This window comes from Tinamus guttatus, unplaced genomic scaffold (assembly GCF_059628265.1).
Source record: "Tinamus guttatus ecotype Peru unplaced genomic scaffold, ASM5962826v1 Tinamus_guttatus_pri_ptg000035l, whole genome shotgun sequence".
In the NCBI taxonomy this organism is placed as follows: domain Eukaryota; kingdom Metazoa; phylum Chordata; class Aves; order Tinamiformes; family Tinamidae; genus Tinamus; species Tinamus guttatus.
In genome coordinates this window covers 301,140-321,302 of record NW_028288569.1, presented here as the reverse complement: position 1 = coordinate 321,302, position 20,163 = coordinate 301,140, and the positions used below count along the sequence as shown (strand labels likewise).

The window sequence follows — 20,163 nt, the reverse complement described above, 5'->3', positions numbered from 1 at the left end:
TTTAGTGTCTTTTGTGTTGCAGTACTCTCTTTCTACTTCCAGCTGTTGGAGCTGCCCGTCGTTTCATTCTCGGTGAGCTCGTGTTGCAGCACAAGGCAAGAAATAATAAAAGTGAGGTGCAGTTCATGCCAGCTGCTTCCCCGAAGCCCAGGCTGGCAGGAGCACTGCGCACGGCAGCGTGGGCTGAGCTTGGAATGAGCCCCAAATGCACGTGTGAAGATGCTTTTCCACCTCTCTCCTTTTGTTTGGGCTTCCCTTTGATACAGAATGCAACCTGCCTCTGAAACCATACTTCTGCTTCAAAATCTGGGTGTTCCCCTGGAGATTCATCACCCGTTTCCCTTACAGAGCTATTCCCTCTCCCTTCAAACACTTGTTGCCTTTGCCTTTCCTGTCTGGAGCAGAAGGTGCTCCACACAAGTGTTACAGAGCTGATTGGCATGTGAGCACCCAGGGCATGGCCCCTCAGAGGGGACAGACATGGTAACTCCCTGATGCTCACTCATCTCTTTGGCTTTAGAGGAAAAAGAGGCTCCAGAGTTTTCTTTTGAATCCAGGTGATACTGAAAGCATTTGGATTAGTAGCTCAGGCCGAGTTGCTGCTCTGATCATACCAGCTAAGCCTATCTGCATGTGTAGGATAGCAGCCTTCTCCTGCTCCATCCCCTGATCCTTGTGTGCTTCTGAGGGAGGAAATATGCAACCTCTCCGTGTCCTCCCTGGACACCGATACTGTAGGTTTAGATGGGACAAGATGAGACCCAAGGGCTGGCAGCCTTTCTTTGCTCGTGACTCCTCCTTGAGTCTTGGCCTCTCTGCCAGGTTTTCCGGGAAGGAGCTGTGGAGACAGGGCATGCTGTGCGTGAGCAGCGTGTGTCCGCGCCAGGGCTGCGGCACTCCGACAAGGGCAGCAGACGGTCTCTGGCGGCCCAGGACGTGATGGGAACTGTGCTGCAGCCTGGGCAGGCGAGGCCGCCTGAATTCGGCTCTGCTGGCAGGGTCTGAGCAGCGTTGTGCTGGTGTGTTGCATTGCCGATGTCCTCGCGTGCGTTACTGTGCTTATCTTGCCCCTGCAGCGCGAGCGTGAGGTGATTCAGCGGCGCTGTGAGAGATCTGAGTGCTCAGAAGTCTTTCTGGCAGGAGCTGAATAGAAAAGGAGGGCATTCTCAGGCAGGAGCGTGTGACAACTCCTACCCGGCCTCCCTCTGCCCGCTCCTCATTCTCTGGGGCAGACTTGTGCACTTGGCAGCATCTGCTTGGTGTGGTAGAGAGCAACCTGGTGAGTGGGTGCCCGAGGCAGGCTTGTTCACTCGGAGGGCAGTTCTCTCCCTCTGGAGCATGGGGCTGGGAAGCACGGGCATCTGCAAGACCCAAGGTACCAGGAGCGTGCACAGCCGGGCACGTCCCTCCCCACTGTGGCCCTCAGAGGGAACATCTCACCGGGTGCGAGCCTTCAGCCTCTGAAAAACGGGCAGCAGCGCCTGTGCCCGTGAACTGATTTTCCTTCCAATCTTCCTCCTCTCTTGCCCTTCCCATCCTTCCCTCCTTGCGTCATTCTTCAGCCGCTTCTTTCGTGACTAATCCTGAGGCAGGCACATGGGGAGAAGCTGCAATCGCCTCTATAAATTTACCCTCTTGCTACTGGGTTTTTGACAGTAATGAACGTGGGAGGAGGAACAGGGAGGGGTGAAGGGGGATGATAACAGAACAGACGCCAGGAGTCCTGGGCTCCTCGCTGCTTTTTTGCAAGCCAGCCTATGGCAGATTGATTGACCTGGGAGCCGTCGAGCAAGCAAGACAGTCAGGCTCTTCATTAGAGCATTAATTAGCTTCCAGAGGCTCTCCGGGGACTGCTTCGTAAAATTTGGTTTATTAGGAGATGTCAAGTTGAAACTGTTATTGTGGAGAGGGAGGGTAGAGGCTCCTCAGATGGCCTCAGAGAAGGGGGAAACTTCCATCTGAATACTGCCTTGAGAGAAGGGTGAGCCAGAGCTTTGTTTTCCCCAAAATCCCACAGTCAGGTGGATACAGAGCTCTCCGTCCCTCTCCCGCTGGCTGCAAGGTGAATCTGGCAGGCTGCTGCTGAAGTGGCTGAGGGTGGCCATGCAGGCCAGGGATGCTGCGAGGTGGAGAGAAGATGAGGCTGAGGATGGAGGATATGGAAAATATGCTCTGTATGATGTGCTTAATGTTGGGAGGGGAGAATTGGTTATGAGGCAATTGCCAAGACACTTGCAGACAGCCTTAACCTAACAAGTGAAATCAAATATTACCGTTATTGCCTTTCTCCCTTCTTAGTTTTTAGTAACTTGGTCTGGGAGAAATCCTCTCGTGGAGCAATGTGAAAGATGCCTTTTCTACCATGGGTGGTCAGTGGAGTGCCAGGATCTCCCAGACTCTCGAAGGCTGATCAAACAAGTATCTTCAGGGGCCACCAAGTTCATACTTTAGAACTAGGTCCTTTTTGCTGCTGCCAACATCTAGCAATAAAGTTGAACAAGGAAAGCTAATGGGCCAGGAACTTCCTTACAGAAGTCAAACTGATAAACTGTTTTAAGTCTGCTTATTTGAGCTCAGAGTGGTTTTGCCCTGGAGAAGAGCATTGCTTCCCTGCTTCAGAGCCTTCTGTGCCATATGACAAATAGTCATAGTCTTTGAAGGAGTTCAGGAACTGCTCAGTGGAGGCAGGAGGCTGATAATCAGCAGCCACGACTGTGGTGCAGAACGGTCTCTTCTTCGGGATGCTCAGGCTTGTTCCTTTCCCTTCATTACTGGTGAGGTAAGAGCTGCAGCCCTGGGTCGCTGCTATTTCCTTTTACTTTCCAGCACACTACACAGCCAAAATGAAGAGATTCAGTGTTACGTGACCCACAGCTGTGTTCTTGCACAGACTTTCATGAGCAACCCAGCCAGAGCCCTTGTTCTTCTCTAGCTGGCCAAAGCAGGTTTCTCCTCTCAGCTCTCTTACTGCTTCCCCTAGCCCGTGGCACAGCCTCCTACATCTGTGCATTTATAGTGGGAGCCCTCTTCCCATACTTGCTGGTCCCCTGGAACAGCTTCCCTGCTCAGACCTTCTGCCACCTCCTTGGCACAATTATTCATCCAGTTTTTTGTACTGTTATTTTTCTGCCCCCCCCCAGCATGCTTTTTCTCCACACAAGCCGTCAACCCCTTCTTCCCAGCACCCCCCACCTTTGTCTTCTCCATTCTGCTCGTTGCACACACATCTGGGAGTGCCACCTTCTCACTGCTGCTGGGGTGCGTGCAAGCCCTCTAATTTACCAGCATAATTTTTTGTAAGAGTCGATTTGAGGTGAAGTTCTGCCTATGAACACACATCCATGTGAGGGTGCCCTCCTCGCAGGGCTGACTGACCTTGTCATGCCAGTCTCTGGCTTTGCAGTCATGGATGCTCCACCGGCTCCCTCAATGGGGCAGGTGGGACACAATTCCGGCCACATGTAGGTGTGAGAAGGCATTTCTGGCAGAGTTGCCAAAACACAGCAACAGCCAGCCTGATCTCACTCCGTGCTGCCACTACAGAATAAGCCTCCCAGCATACAGAGCAGAGGAGCTCACGGTGAGTCAATGTTCCTGACCCCGTGCTAGGGACACTGACACTAAGGTTGCTGATCGGAGCTGATTCCTCCTCCCCCTACCTTTGTTTCCCCATCTCCGACATGGGAGCAGAAAAATATACCCCAGGACATAGTCTGAGAAGGTGGGTTTTAAAAGCATCTTGGGTGTATGTTTGCGAGGACAAAGGGGACGGGAATGTGTCCTGGTGCCCAGTGCAATCATAACAGAGATCAGCCTGTGCTGTATGTGCCTGCTGAACTGTGTGCAGGGGAGTTTGCCTCTCAGCCTCTCTGAGCAAGACTCAGGAATTTCAGGAGACTGGGGATGTATTCAAGGCATGCTCCTCTGGTCATATTAACTCTCTTCAGTTACTTTTTTAAGTGCAATTTTTTCACTTCCACTTCAAAGCCTGCTGTTTTTCTCTTTGATATCTAATGAGTGGTCTTCCACTCCTACTTGCAGCATTCATATACAGAACCAGAATCGCAGTCCCCTTTGCAGTCTGCACACGCAGCTGCTTTGATGTTGTCTAGTGTCTTTTTTCCACACCCTTTAGCTTTTCACTGAAGCCCTATTTCCTCTCCTGGGGCCTCAAATATTCTGCAGTGAAGAATTCTGCAGTTGTCCAGCTCTAAAGCGTTTTGCATCCCTCATATCCTTAAGTCTGCAAAGCCGCGTTGGGAGCCCAAAGACAATCATCCTGTGAAGGAGGGCCACTGTTTCAGGACGGGGCTGAGCAGCCAGCCAGAGAGATGGCCCGGCCCAAAGGAGTGTAATTGCCTGTAGCCTCTGCACGCGTTGGTTCAGCTGGTGGGTTCGAGGTGCCTTCTGCCGGCAGCGCAGCTGGCAGCGTCCTGGTGGCTCTGCTCTGCCGCGTGACAGCCACCTGCACCGCCCACGGGTGCAGCAGTGCCCATGCAAAGGAGGCCGTTTCGGTAAAATAAAGCCCGCTGTTTCTCGCAGTGGCAAATTCTTTCTGCCTCCGTGTGACCAGAATAAGCAAAGGCAAATTTTCTCTGAATACTTCTCCAGAGTTCTGATTCATAAAGGGCCGATTATTTTGTGTTTTCTGGCATGGGTCAAAAGCTACATATTGGGTACACTGGACCTGTGATCTGCTTTGTTTTAGCGAAAGGGCAGACTCTGGACATGCAAAACCCATGGCTCGAGGTCATTCTTCCTCATTCAGAATTTGACTCCACAGACCATCTTACTCGCTTGTATAGAAATTTGGTGCACTAATAAAAGAAAATTCCTACAGTTTTCCCTGTCCCATATAATATGGAAGCATGGAGTCCAGATAGTGATGGATCTATAGTCCATCCTGCCATGGTCCTGTGTCCACTTTTTTAAGAAGACATTTTTTTTGAGAAATGCCAGGTGGCTCATTTTGTTTGGATGTTCTTCTATGCAGTAGAGGAATTCACCAAACAATTTATGGAGGCAACAAAGCCATGAGAGCTTAGGGTGCAGTTTCACAAGGCGGGGGAGCTGATCTAGTGCTTGATTGTGCTTGGCTGAGAAGGAAGTGTTCCTCATTGCCCAGCTTTACTGGGTCCCGTCTCATTGCTTGTGCCAGCACGGACCTTCAGAGAGGCAGCTCCATTCACTAAACCTGCTGAAAATTAAGCTACTGGAAAAGGAGCAGCTGAAGGTGAATGGAGCAGTCCGTCTGGCGAGAATGCTCCTAGGTGGGATCAGTCGGGTCCTTCACACAAGAGGGCGGCACTTGTGGGGCAGAGGAGGACAGGTTGCAAAAGACTCCGGGATCCCAAGCATGTTCTACAGAGAAGCTTCTTCTTTGCATGGCAGGAAAATGGCATTTTATTATCAATCTCAGCCTTTTCATCTCTCTCTGCTTATCATCTGGTTTTCCAAAAGTAGCCTCTGAATCTGAGTTTGTCACATAGTGCATGAAAAGTCCGTCTTCAGTTATAGGTGCACTCCAGCATGCACCTCCACGAACTTTTCAGGTGGCTTTCTGACACCTAGCAATGGGGAATTTGGTCATTAATGGCCAACTTCCAGAATGACACAGGAATTCGTGCATGGTGCTGTCTTATGTATTGCAACTTGATTTTGGGTAGAGTTTAATTGCTTTTTTTTTTTCCCCTAATTGTTGTGGTGCTCGTGTTTGAAATCTTTCTGACGAGAGGTTGATTAAGTATATCTCAATATGTAATTTTTTCTTTCTTCATCCTCGGCACTGTAGCTTGATACTGAATTTATCTTTCCGTGATCCTATCTCCATATTTTAATTTACAAGTGATCAGTGAGCCGTACATGTTGTTTTGACAGCAGGCACCACTCATGCTGGGAATCTCTTATTTCCCTCACACCCTTCTCCTGCAGAACTTTTACATTTATTTCAGGGTTTGACAGGAAGGTTTTTGAATTCAGATTTGTGGGTTATGTGGGTTTTTTATTGTCTTGTTTGGTTTGGGCTTTGTTTGTTCGTTTTGTTTTGTTGTGCCGTGGGCCGCTGATCTTGGCCTCTCCCTGCCTCAGCAGATGTCCTTGTCGCAGCCCGCAGGCTTCACTCCGCCACACGTGGTTTGCAGCGATGGGCTGGCCCCGCTCTCCGTGAGTTTTCAGGTGGTCGCTCAGCAGTGTCCCCACTGGGGAGAGGCAGGCATGGGGCCGGGCGTCACGTTTGGTCAGCAGGGTCCGTGGGGCTGCATCTGGTGTCAGGGAAGGGTTGGGTGTGGGGCCTTCCTGCAGGCTCCTTGGCACGACACCTCACAGCAACGCTGGGATGCCGCACACTGCGCTTTGCCTTCGGGGCAGCCTGCTGAGGCTCTCGCGATGTGTTATGGTCATCGGGGATGCGTTAAGCTACCTGAATACCCGGGCGGTACTGCTGCAGCAGGCAGGCTGCGCAGCTGCAGAGTCTGCTTCTGCAGGGCTGTTGCGCTCGCATCAGCTAAGCAACGTAGCAAGCCCTGTCATTTGGTCATGGGTACAAGCTGAAACCCGGCAAGCTCCATCTCTGTGTGAGGAAGAGCTTCTTTACTGTGAGGGTGACAGAACCCTGGAACAGGCTGCCCAGGGCGGTTGTGGAGTCTCCTACTCTGGAGATCTTCCAAACCCTCCTGGATGCCACTCTGTCCCACGTGCGCTAGGTGTCCCTGCTGGAGCAGGGGGGTTGGACTAGATGATCTCTAGAGGTACCTTATGATCTCAACCCTTCTGGGATTCTCTGGTGGCTTCTCCCCTCTCTACTCCCGGCTCCCAGAAGAGAAAGCGCCTGTGTAGCCCAGGCCCGTTCCTGGCGCGCGGGAGCGCCCCACCAGGCCTTGCCGCGGGCAGTGCTGCTTTCCCCTGGGCACACAAGGAACGGGAAGTCCCAGACGCGGTGCTGCCAGGTGGCTGGCAGCGCTGGCAGGGAGGGCCACGCAGCGGAGAGGGCACGCGGGCCTGCCCAGGGCCTCCCGGGAGCTGCAGTGCCCGCGCCGGCCCGCCCAGGGCCACAGCGGGTTCAGGGCCTGTCTGGCCGCAGGCAGCCCCTGCTGGGGTGACCCGCGTCTGTCTGGCCTGGCAGCTGAGGTGGCTTGTCCAGACACCTCTCCTGCCTGTAGGGCAGTGGAGCAGCATGCAAACATAAGGGTTCTGAGAGGCCATTGGAAGGTCTGCAGGGCTTCAAAGGCCCAACAGCTCTGCTGTGGTTCATTACTCCTGCTGCAGACACGCAGCAGTTCTGCTTTTGTTTGTATGCCCAGCACAGAGCAGCCCACCTGAGTGCTTAGTCATGCGAGCAGTCCAGGTGGCTCTTGTGCCTCCTCTTGTGAGGAGATGGTTCTGAAATGGGCTGTGCTCAAGGTCAGAACAGCAGAGCCGCGTTGGGGTTTGAAGCCTCAGCTCTTCTGCCTGCCCTCACGTGAAGGGCCAGGGGCTGCGCGTTCCTCAGCAAGGGGTTAACGTTGTCTCTCCTTTCCATGGGGCTGCTCTCCCAGTATTTCAGTCGTGTCAGCCTCTCTGCAGGCAATAATTCATTGTAGTGTAGGAACACTACAGCAAAGTGACAAGTTAATAATGGCAGTAATAATGGCAGGCAAAGTCTAATACTATTTCCTTTCTCCTGCTCCTGTTGCACTAGCAGCCTCCCATGTTGGCTAATGCAATTTGCAACCTCACTAATCCAGTTTCAGTAGGAATTCTGTTCTATTAAAAGAGAATAACAAGAGCAGGGAACTGTGCTACCGTGCTCCTGGCACCTCTGGGGAGGCTGCACTGGTGCTGGAAGTCTTTGTCTTGGCTTTGCTGTGATTTTTGGTGTGATGCTCAAGCCTGGTCAGGAACAGCTCAGGTGAATGGTTCATCTCCTTTCCTGCTGTGACTGCTTCTCTCTGACCTCTCTTTCTCTGAAAAGTCACCCCTTCAGCTCCCTTTTCTGCATCCGTTTCCTTTTGGCTTGCCCAGTAAACTTCAGCCCGCTGTTGCTCATCACGCTGAATCAGAAGGCTGGCAAGTGTTTACTTGACTCCTGTGACCACAGCTCCCTGCAGCCTTTAACACACACAGCCTTGCAGTGCCTCTCACCCAGGGGCAGGAGGCAGGGCGGAGGCTCCTCACTCTTGTTCTATGAAAAGGGAAAGGGGTGAGGGAGATGCAGAGGGCTAGTGGCATGGCTCAGCCTGTACCAGCGTGGAGGGCTGAGAGCAGTCTCTTCAAGACAGCCATCAACCGCTATGCTTCCTCCTCGTGGGAGGAATTAGGACACTGGGGCACTAGTGAGGGAGATAGTGAGGCGCCCTCACAATATTCATGAAGAAAACTTCACAATATTCATGAGGCCACTCCAGAAGAGAGCATTTTCTGAAGGAGCTCGTCCCCAGGGTGACCCATCCCCAAAGCAGGAGGGGACCCCTGCCATCCGCACCACATTCCCATACCCTGAAACAGCTCCTGGGGTCACAGTGGGCAGGCCATGGCTGTCATCAAAGCTGCCCTGTCTGTGCCATGTGAGCTGCCCCAGGGCATGTAGAGCTCTCTGTTCCTGAGCTCCCGTCCCTCTCCTCTCCCGCTGCAGGGGAATGTGCTGGAGCCTGGTCTGGAGTTGCCTGTGAGAGGGCGTCTCCAGCTGCACTCGAGTACTGGCATTCCCAGGATGTGGGAATGGTGGCTCCCACGTGGGAAGCAAGCTCTCTTGTGTTTCCTCAGCGCCTGCAAGGGAAGATAGTGTCAAGAGCCTGAGACAGAGCCTCTTGTTATGGAGGCGTTTTAAGGTATAGATTGCAAAGCACTTCAGTAAAGGTAAGTAAGTGTTGTAACCCCAGCTAGATGATTAAGAAACTGAAGCAAGGCAGCCAAGTGGCTTAACCAGGGCAGCAAGTCAGTAAAAATGCTGTGTCAATTAAAAAATAGGTCAGTAATAAAATCCCATCACTGCCTCTGTGCCTCTTCTGTTCTGACAACTAGTTTCTTGTCTCCCCACAAATATTTGTATAGTTGTGCTTATCAAATGACAAGCTTGAGGAGCCCAGTTGCCTCTTTGGTGTACAGAGATGACAGCCACGTGTAACAGCAGGTAGAGTGCCTAGCCCTCTGGAGTGGTGAGGTGGGTCAGACCTGGCCCCACAGCCCTTGGAGGGAAGTGTCAAGGACAGAGGCTGCTGCACTGTCCTGAGACAGCGTTTGTCCCTGCAAACGAGCAGGGCTGGTGTCCTCAGCCTGGGTGTTAATGCCAAGGGACCATGATGCTGCAGGGCTCTCAGTTCAGTGAAGCGTCCAGCTGGTGCACGGGCTGGCAGTTGATGCCTGGTTTCCCTGCCATCCTTCTCCACAAAAAGAAAGGTGTAAGATCCCTAGAGCGCTGGCCCGGTCCCAGTGTCTGTCATTATCCATTTAACATCCCAGGGCTCCTTCAGTAGATTTGGTGGGATGTCCGTGTTGGTGCAGGAGGGTTATTCTCCACGCTCTTGGAGAGCTGGTGTTCCCTGTCCCAATCCCTGCTCAAACACAACCACAAAATTCAATGCGTGCCCACACCCTTCGTACATATTGCATGGCTGGGGCTAGGAAACTAGGCTGGTTTAAAAAAATATGAGGGCTGTAACCATCACTTGTTGCCCGTGTAAACTGAGAGCCATAGCAGTGTACCTGGAGCCCATTCCAGCACATCAGGGTGTGACATGCTCTGCAGCGGCGCCCTCCGGGAGCTGCGGCCTGCAGACGGTGTGCGCACAAACCTCACCTAGGCACGCGCGCCTGCTTCCCTCGCCGAGCAGATGTTCAGGAGCCTCGTAATACAGTATCAGTCCCTCGAGAGCAGAGCAGAAAGTGCCCTGTAACTGTGTGTGCTCGCGTGGCTGCGTCGCAGTGCGCAGCGGCAGCCCTGCCCGGGCGCCCCACAGCCCCGGCCCCTGGGACGCTTCAGCAAGACTGCGCAGGTCTCCAAGCCAGGAAGGGGAGTTTCCTCTCATGTCACGACAGTGAGGTTTGACCTTAGTGCCTGGAGTGCCAGTCTTCATGCAGTCCTATTCATGCGCCAGCAACTACAATAATTTCCGTGTTGGGCAGGCGTCCCTAAAACAGGCCTCGCAACCTGCACGGGAGACTCAGCTTTATACTGAAGCAGTCGTGCCACCAGCAATGAAAAGAAACGGTCTCCCTGGTGCTGTGTGGTATCATTTCCAGCACTCTGGCCCACTAACTTCAGAATTTGTTGTTGTTGCTTTTTATCACATTGTGAGGCCACCCCTGGAGAACTGGGTGCAGTTCTGGGCTCCCCAGTATAAGAGGAACACGGAGCTTCTAGAGAGGGTCCAGTATAGAGCGATGAAGATGATTAAGGGACTGGAGCATCTGTTGTATGAGGAAAGACTAAGCGAGCTGGGGCTGTTTAGACTGGAGAAGAAAAGATTGAGAAGGGATCTGATCACCATGTACAAGTACCTGAGGGGTGAATGTAGGGAGGATGCGGCCAAACTCTTCTTGGTGGTGGCCAGTGACAGGACAAGAGGTAATGGGTACAAGCTGAAACACAGGAAGTTTCATCTCCATGTGAGGAAGAACTTCTTTCCTGTGAGGGTGACAGAACTCTGGAACAGGCTGCCCAGAGAGGCTGTGGAGTCTCCTTCTCTGGAGATCTTGAAAACCCGCCTGGATGCCACCCTGTGCCACATGCTCTGGGTGTCCCTGCTGGAGCAGGGGGGTTGGACTAGATGATCCCTAGAGGTCTCTTCCAAACTTAACCCTTCTGTGATTCCAAGGGCCACATGAGCCTTTCAGGTTATTTTGCATATCTGTGAATAGTGGCTGACAGTTCCACCTCCTGCACTCCTGTGGGATAGCAGAAGTGCAAAGGATCCCCACAAAGCTTCCTGTCTCTTAACCAGACTGTGGGCAGGGGATCTCTCTTCTGCGTTAGAAAGCCCATCAGCCTTCCAGCCCGCAGCTGAGGCAGCTCCTGGTGACCTGTGTGCCTCTCGTGTTTCCCAGCCAGCAGTTTTAGCTTATGGTCTACGAAAGCTCTGCCCTGTTCCAAAAGGATATGCTAAAGGCGCCTAAGAAAAACCAAGCGGGCAGTTGTAGGTGCGGTTACTGTGCAACACTGAGCACCTGCACGGGAAAGCGCTTGGTGCTCACAGGTTGGAAAAGACGGAGAATGCCTCACGCAAATCCAACGGAGAGAAGAAATTCTGCACTTGCGCCTCCCACCGAGTGCCTCCGTGAGGAAAGTAAGTCATGTTAGATGAGAAGTCCGTTGGCAGGATCGTCATTATGTGTAACCAGTACTGCTAATCTAGACAAAACTTGGCACGCTTGTTACAAATCTGAGCAAGTTCATGCAGCCAAGCCAAGGGAAGACCTGTCATTCCCTGTCAAGGCCTGCTGCTGTGCCCGGTCGCAGTAGCAGAAGTGATCACCTCCCCAGGTGTCTCTGGTGCTTGGATGCTGTGGTAGTACAAATTCCAGAATGCTGTCTGCAGTAGCTGCCAAGAGAGATTTTGGAGGATACCTGTATGGAACTGAAGATCTCATTTGTGCCAGAGCAAGAAAGATTTCTCCCCCATCAGCCTTACCTGTCCCCCACCAAAAAGCGTTTTTCTAAGTGTTAAATGGAAGCAGGAGAACTGCACGTAGGTTGTGCGAGTGCCTGAAACATGCACGGTGTCGTGTTTGTACGCACTGATAACTGCTGTGCTGACAGCCTGGGAAGGTACCCTCGCTGCTTCAGTGAAATCAACCCATCACGTATGAGATGCAGGCCTGTTGCCCAGAACATAACGCCTAAAAATATCTCCGTCCCCCTCATTTCCATCTCCCAGAGACACAGTGGTGTGGGAAGAACGCGGGGAGGGCTCTTGAATGTTTCGGCAGCTCCAGTCCCTGCATACCCCCCGCCTGTGTGTGTGTGTGTGGATAGTGAGCAACCCTGCCACATGCGCAGCGTGTGTATATACTGCATTTTAATAGATATAGGCTGCTGACTTAACATACACAGTTGCTATAGTAACAGAGGTTTCCGTAGTAACGGTTGCAGAAAATAATCCAGTGCCAATTAAAAATAAACTGTTTGGAAAGGGGGCTGGGGGAGAAAAGGAACTGCTGGGAATCACCTTCCCCTCTCTCAGGGCTCAGAAGATTGATTCATGCTTGCTTGGAGTAACCTTCCTTAAGCGACCGTGACCCACAACGGTGGGGCGAGCGCGAGGGCGGCAGCGGAGGTCGATATCCCCGAGTGACACAAAGGGGAAGGAGCGCGTCGTGGGGCGGGGGTGCAGCGCACGTACACGGGCGTGTTGCTAAATCTCCCCGTTAAGTTGACGTCCCCAGAGAGGAAGCACAAGCGGCTGTTTCGCCGCCTTGCCTCCATACCCGTTGTCTGCATGCCGTACCCGTAACGCCACCATCTCGTCTCTATTAGCATTCTGATTAAAGCCACAGGCAAGCCAGGCTCCCGGGGAACTTTTAATGTGTCACCAGGATGCCTATCTCAGATGCTGTATTAGAGCAGAAAGTGTCACTGTCAGGGGAGCTTCTCCCCTTCACGTGATGTTGTTTGCGTGTGCCCATTCTCTCCCTCAGCCCCTCTGCTCATCACTTGTGCCGACAGGCAGCTGAGGCCCTAGGGTCCAGAGGAAGCTGGAAATAAAACATAATGCAAAGCAAGGAGCCTTTGCCTCGCTGAGAGAGAAGGGGAAACATTGCTTCCTTGTGAGCACAGGGCTGGGCTCGAGGGGCGCCGGTCTGCACAGCTCCCCAGCGGGCTGCAACCTGGGGTGCCTTTAGTCCCACGGTTCTGTCGAGCTGCTCCTGACAGGAGAGCTTACTAGTTTTTACTGGGACATGTATAAATTGCCAACAAAACCCCTTCCCCGGGCAGCAAGATGGGCCCTCTTTTAGAGGGGAACAGCAATGCTAGGTGTTAATGCCTGACCATCAGCAGGGGCAGGTGAATTTGGAAAGAGGAGGGATGCACTGAGCAGAACTGTGGCACACGGCCTGTCTCTTGGCCATTGAGAATCCGCTGTTTGCCAGGACGGCCCTTTGTAGCTGATGCCTGAATAGCAGTGCTTTCCATTGCAGCTGTGCCAGGAGCTGCTTAGTCCTGACTTGCAGGACATCACGGGGGAGCTGCTGCCTGCCTGGTACTGTCACATATTGTCCCTGTTTCCTCGAAATCCTGAGTGCGCATGGTCTGCCCTGTTTTTGTGCATATACTCAGATTCAGTAATGTCCTTAATGCTCAAACATCAGCCTTATCCCTCATAGCTATTGGAATGCAGTTTCCTGCATTCTTGTGTTCACGATGAGTGCTGGTCCCTGTTGTGGAAAGAGGCTTGAAGGAAGGAAGATGCCACTCACATAAATAGATGTGTCTAGTCAGAAACAGCTCTGCCCACATCTTCTTTAGCTCACAAGACTCCAGGACATACCAAATATAAATGTCACAGGAGGGCGCTTTGTATCCTCCATGTGCAAATGTGAATGCCTTGGATTAAGGTTCACTGCAATAGAAACAGCCTGAACACAGCCTGGGAAAGGCTTCATTTCCTGTTCCTGCAGGGAGCGAGAAATATAAAACTAGTTGACTGTCTTCCTGCATGGACAAAGATTAATGACAACCTACTGTTTCCTTTACACTGTCTGACCCCGAAGCTAAGAGTGTGAGATCCACATGAACACTGAGAAACTGAGAGATGACCTGCCTGTGACTTGTCCAAGGTCGTGCAGGGAGTCTGTGGCAGACACAGAGATAGAGCTCCTGATCGCTGGTCCTAGGTGCAAAATGCAGAGCAGAGAAGGTTCCCTGCTGCTCATTTCCAGAGTGATTATTTTCTTCAGTTTTGCTCCTATTTGCTGTCCTCACGATTGCATGTCTGGAGGTTACAAGTCACTGAGATGGCTGGGTTATGACAAAAGATTTAAGTCATTCTTCCTGGAAATGGGTTTCTGTGGTTTGGGTCAAAAGCTCATTGGCCTAAGCTGGTGTGGTTTCACCGTGGAAAGAAAAAAACATAGTCCCTAGAGGGTTGTTGCGTCTGAAGAGACTGGAAAACTGAGTTTGGGCATAACCTTCTTGCTATATTGATACCTTAAACTATGATGAGTTAAGAAGGGGACTGTATTAAAGAAGAAAAAACAGGTCTCTTGCTGAGGGAGCTGGTGGGAAGATCCAGGAGTAGAAGGGAGATGGAAAAAAAGAAAAAAGAGAGAAGATATGGTAGGAGAACGTCTGAATATCCATGTCCTGAAGGTCTGGTGGGAGTGGGATCCAGACTAGGGCACCCATGACTGCAGGGGGAGGACTCCTTGTGTTCCTCTCTGAAACAGTTTATTTCTCTGCTCATGACTCACCTCTTCTCATGTTTCTCTGTCGCCTCGCCAGTAACCAAGCTGCAAGTGAGCAAGTCCAAGAGGAGCATCACTCTGGTGGAGAACAGGCCCATCCCGCTCAACTGCTCGGTGAAGTCTCAGACAAGCCCCGATTCGCACTTCGCTGTGCTGTGGTACGTGCACAAGCCCTCCGATGCCGACGGCAAGCTCATCCTGAAGACCACGCACAGCTCCGCCTTCGAGTACGGCACGTACGCGGAAGAAGAGGGGCTGCGGGGCCGGCTGCAGTTTGAGCGCTCCGCGTCCGGGGGGCTCTTCAGCCTGACGGTGCAGCGGGCGGAGGTGCGCGACAGCGGCAGCTACTACTGCCACGTGGAGGAGTGGCTGCTCAGCCCCAACCACGCCTGGTACAAGCTGGCAGAGGAGGTGTCCGGGCGCACGGAGGTCACTGTCAAGCAGCCAGGTAGTGTGCGCCTCACTGCTGGGGTGCTCCAGGGGTGAACCCCGGCCCTCTCAGTGCCAGTTGTCTCATACGTGCCTCATGGAGCTCTCTGAGCTTTTCTGGAGCAACAAGGATCCTTTAGTCTTCCTCCCACTACAGCCTCATCTCCAAAGAAGAGACCATGTCACATCCTCATCCTCATGCCCATGTGCTCCCTCACTGCTTGATTCTGGGCTGTTTTCGCCCTTCAGTGTAACCCTTCTCCATTTTGGCTGGGGTGTCGTGGGTTTGTGTGTTCCCACATAACACTTGTTGGTTCCCCACAACCTGGGGGACTAGTGTATCTAGACACCGTGGGTTTTTTTTAATCCTCAAGAGCATCACATAGCACAAGTGTTGAGTGGCAACCTAATGAAAGAGAACTGGTATGTGCCTGTCCAGGAAAGTGCTTTTATTTTTTTGAACACAGTGTAATTTTACTCTCTCTCTGTAGCCTCACAGGCACAGTGAATAGTGTGCATATGAGATGTGCACAATGAATTTAATGAAGTGGGGAGCTGGCTGCCAGGAAAGAAGAAATGTGTTCTGGTGGTGGTTTCCATGGCAGAGTACATCATCAGTAAAGATGGGTTGATGAAAGAGCTAAAGATGGCCTTAATAAGCTGAGGATAGAGCCTTACTTCATGTCAAGAGACAGGGAGACAGACAGCATATTTGAGAGCTGCCTGGACCCAATGTGGGCTTATTGGCTCAAGCATCACTACCTCCCAAGGAAACCTGTCTTGTTCCAGCTTGCTCTTGGTTCCCTGTTTCTGGAGAATAAAAATCCATCAGGTAGAAGGGTTTACCTGAATAGCAGGGCTGAAACACTCTCTGTCTGGGCCTTGCTGGTTAGCCATAAACTGCATATACCTGGTGTGCAGCAAGGATATTGAACGCGATCACTACCCAGTACGCTGCGTGTAGCTATGCCAGGTCACACAGCAAGTGCAGCAGGCTGTAGCGTGTTGCTCCTTGCCAGTCCCAGCTCTTCACTTCCATATGCAAATTCCTAGGATGAGTCTGGGACAGCCAGAGAAGGGAAAGATGTGATTTATCCCCTTCCACTGCATCACCCACCTCCCTCTGATAAAATTGGTGCCCATTTCTTACTGTAGGGGCCATACCAGGGAAGTCCAAACTATGCCTTTCCAAAGAAATCATGAAGGAGTTAGGAGTGTATGACACATCATTTCACATAAAAAAGCTGATTGCAACCAGCCCCAGTGTATCAGTGACATTGTGGAGCAAAAACCAGGGACATTTTCAGTGCAATGATGCATTGCATGTGACTTTGCCCTTAACTCTAGTACCACTTCCCTTTTGTAGTGGTGATTCCGTGTAATTAGTTGTCCATTCTCAGTGTTGTTTTCTTCTGCCTTTACCTAGTGCAGGAGTGCTTGCTGGTTTGAGTAGAATTGGGCTAGTTCCCAGCTCCCAGAAAGAAGGAGAAAAGACTGAGGTGCGACCTTGTTTCTCTTGTCTGTGTTTTTAGGACCTCCCAGGTCTTACTAGGAGATTGTAACCTTCCTGGTTTCCTGTTCAGAAGGAGGCTTTGCTGGTTTTGCTTATTACAAGTCTGAGATTTTCAGGAGAGCCTGTAAACTGTAAGCCCATCTTGGGCTTGTGGAGAGACAAAGGACACTTGGAGCCTCCAGTCACCTATTTCTATTTGCCTCTTTCCTTAGATAACCGTCTGCAGGTGAATCAAACCCACAAGAATGTGACCATCCTGGAGAACCAGTGGGTGACCCTGGAATGCCTGGTCAGCAGCCGGACCAGCGCCTCGTCCCAGCTCTCCGTGGAGTGGTACGTCTGGCGGCCGGGACACCCGGAGAAGGAGGCCGTGGCCCAGCTGAGCCGGCAGAGCATCCTGCGCTACGGGGAGGTGGCAGCGCTGAGTGAGCTAAGGACCCGGCTGCACCTGGAGAGCCCGTCCCCAGGCCTCTACCTCCTCACCATCCAGAACGCTACTGTGCGGGACAGCGGGGCCTACGACTGCCGCGTGGAGGAGTGGCTGCTGGACCCCAGCGATCACTGGTACAAGCGCGCGGAGGACCTCTCTGGCATCATCACCCTCACCGTGAAGCAGCCAGGTAACAAGGAGACTTAGATCTTGGGCCCTCACCTTTTAGAAACTCTCTGCTCTCTTTGGTCAACCCTGTGGTTCACCATCCTTCCCGTGGTCAACTGCGGGTCAAGGCAGAGGTATGACAGCTTAGAGCCCGTGCTCACACTTAGCTGGGTGACTTCATTGCCCCTTCACTCTTCTGGAAGGAGCTTTCAGGGTCTGCAAATACAGCTAATTGTAATTGGGATTTTAGCAGCAGAGGGTCTGTGACTTTTCTTTTTTGTACAGCACTCTTGTCACTCGATTCAATAGAATAGGCTTCAGTTTCTATTAAATGTTTGTTTGAGAATGAGACAGAAAAGGCTATCTTGGGGCTAACGGCCTGTGCTTCCCAGTGTGCATACTCAAGGGCAGGGCCCTTGTGTGGAAAGAAGGTTCAAGAAGGTACGAGAGGGTGTTGAGACCTTGTGGTTGTCCAGGCAGTTTCACAAGGTGCTGGTGCTTGCAGTGAGTGAAGAGCAGGCATGAGGTGTGTAGATCCAGGTGTGTAGATTTGCAGGTTGGGACAAGGGCTTAAGCTTCTCAGTGGAATGAAAATTGCTTAGAAAAATCTGCCTCTGTACAAACAAATGGGTACTTGGGGACTTCTTGCACCTTCTGGTAAAGTTTGTGGCCACTGTCTCATCCTCTTCATCTCATCTGTTGCAGCACTTCGTGCCAACGCCCAAAATATGCTCACATTTTGTCATTGCTTGTACACAGCAAGACAAGGATAAGGGATTGCTGCAGGATTAGACCTTTACAAGTCTAATAGAGGAAAAAATGCTAAAGCAGTTAAAACCAGGAAGAAAATTCCAGTTTCATCTCTTTTAACAGCTCAGATGGCAAGTCGCAAGGGCAGTTTATCTTGAAATATGCAGATTCTTCAGTTTTCGAGGCATGTGACCCAAGATTAAATGCCTCTCTTGACGGAAGTCTGTACGTTCACTGGATACCTTCCAGCATTTAAGAGAAAAACACAACAACTATATTTTTGGTGCCTTATGCCTACCTATGTCAGTGAGGTGCCAACCTTGTAACTCTGCAGTGGATCTGGCAAAATTTTAAGATTTTGGAAACATTTTAGAGGTTATTCTTGTAGTGAAGATTTGTGCTGTGAAGAAGAAGCTTTTCCAGGCAACAGCACAGCTCTTAGCCATGAGCTCAGGAATCTTCTCCTGCAGAAATGGCTTGAGCAGAAGCATTCCAGGGTCTCCAGGCAGTAACTGAGTAGCTCGCGTGCCTACACAGCTGTAAGTGTAATTCTTCAGGCTGAAAATTGCCGGCCCAGATGGACAAGTGATGAATGTAGGGGGAAATTCCTTTGGTTCGTTTTGAGTTGTAGAACTCAAATGTGGAACTCACATGGGGAGTGGGAAAAGGAGGGAATTGGGAGTGCAGTAGTGTAAGGTTTATGTATATATATATATATTGTTTTTTGTTTTTCTTTCATGGCAGACGATAACTGAAAAATTACTAAACTTAAAAATAGTATTGTTTGTGACTCATATCTCGTTAGTGAGGATCTCCACACTCATCTTTCACTACAATAATCATAAGCAAAGTTAAAAAAAAACCTATTCAACACCTTCAGACTGCAGTTCTCCTCTCTATGTTTAATTTGCGGAGGTGGGGAAGGCTTTTTGTTTGTTTTGACAAGCCCTTTCCTTCCTTTCTTTCTTTTTGCTTCAGATGTCCCAGAAATTTCAAGGCTTACCTCATTCCTGTTTCTGTTCAGGAGTGTCTTGAAGAGAATGGGAACTGGAAGAATTGATGTTGCCTGCAGCCTTAAAAGCTCTGGCCCTAATGGAAGTTCTATGTTTGGGATAGTTTAAAAAGATAGGAAAACTGCTGTAGTGATCACATGCATCCTCCTCCTTGCAGTTCCCATTGCAGCCCTTTGGAAAGGGGCTCCAAAACGCGGTCTTCCCAACACCCTGTACAGCTGAGGAAGTTTGCTGTGTGCACCAGCCTCCAGGGAGGCTTCAGGATAAAGAGAGCCCTGCAGGGAAGGCCCAAAGGGAGAGGAGTCCCCTGGAAAAGATCCAGCCTCTCTCCCTCTTTGGGAGCCTGTGTGAGCTGTCCCTCTTCACCCCACTCAGTTGACCTCCCTCAAGTCCCAGTCTAGTCTGGCCTTTCCTATGTCCTTCACGTGCTCCCTACAGCCTTCAGAAGGCTGCCTGGTCCAGAAAGGAGTGTGACGTGGCCCCAGGAGCTCATGGCTGCAGTGTTCCCGGTGCCTGCCATATGCAGGATGGGTGTGAAAGAACTGGAAGCCCTTGGCAATGTATGGGAATGGCAGCAGAGGGGATGCTGCTCCTGTTGCTGGAGGGAGGCCCAACTATCTTTGCTGGAGGAGACAGTTTCTTTCTTTGGTGAGCTTTGGGCTTGCCCTTCATGCTTAATTCCTGCATTAGAAAGAGCTTTTTAATCTTTAAATGAGAGCTTAGATCTGGGCTGTTTGTGATCTCCAGAGTACATGTTCCCTGGCAATATGACTAAATCAAATGTTAATTGCTCCTGAAATCAGCCTTTAATCAACTCATCTTAGATTCCAGTCACTGTATCTCAGTTGGGTTAAAACATCTCTTTAGCCTTGCAGCAAACCATAGAGAAAAAAAAGAGACATTTAGTGTCCTTGCTGCCTGTGTGCTGAAGGCCTCTCTGTAGAGGAACCAGATACCTAATGAACTCACAAATTGTTGTTAAAAAAAGTTACGCCTTTTGCGGACTTAGATGTACTGCTTTTGAAGACCACTCTTGTATATGATAGGAATAAAAAATAGGGAATGAAATGTTTGCTGTGATATCTAGGAGCCGTATATTGCTCCTCTGTGCACAGACTGAACTTTCATATTTCCTGATATGTTTCTTTAAATGCGTCTGCGTGAATTACAGCGACTTTCACTTTTCACACACACGTCCACTAGTGCACACAGGCTCCTGCTGGGAGGCTGTGGCGAAAGGCTGCGTGGGCAGGGTGACAACGCGCTAGCCACCGGCTCCTGTTTTGACTCTGAGCCAGGCGGAGCGTGGTATGGTGGGGATGCTGGCTCTGGGGGCTGACCGCAGAGCTTCTTGTGGGACTTGGCAGGCTGCATCAAGCCCTTGTGCACTCCTTGGGTCGCACTCAGCGTTGGAGATGTGCACTGAGGAAGGGCTGCTTTGAACGTAGTGTCCCGCTCTGTGCTCACTTCTCTCTTTTTATTGT

At 51.2% G+C, this 20,163-nt stretch overlaps 1 protein-coding gene across 1 annotated transcript in view; it reads left to right on the top strand.

Annotated features, from left to right (window-relative positions):
• IGSF3 (immunoglobulin superfamily member 3) overlaps window positions 1-20,163 on the top strand; it is a 100,398-nt gene that overhangs the window by 78,086 nt on the left and 2,149 nt on the right. The window contains exons 7-8 of the mRNA XM_088533181.1: window positions 14,414-14,824; window positions 16,531-16,938. Of these exons, the coding sequence (XP_088389307.1) occupies window positions 14,414-14,824; window positions 16,531-16,938 (819 nt within the window). The remainder of the gene's footprint in view (window positions 1-14,413; window positions 14,825-16,530; window positions 16,939-20,163) is intronic.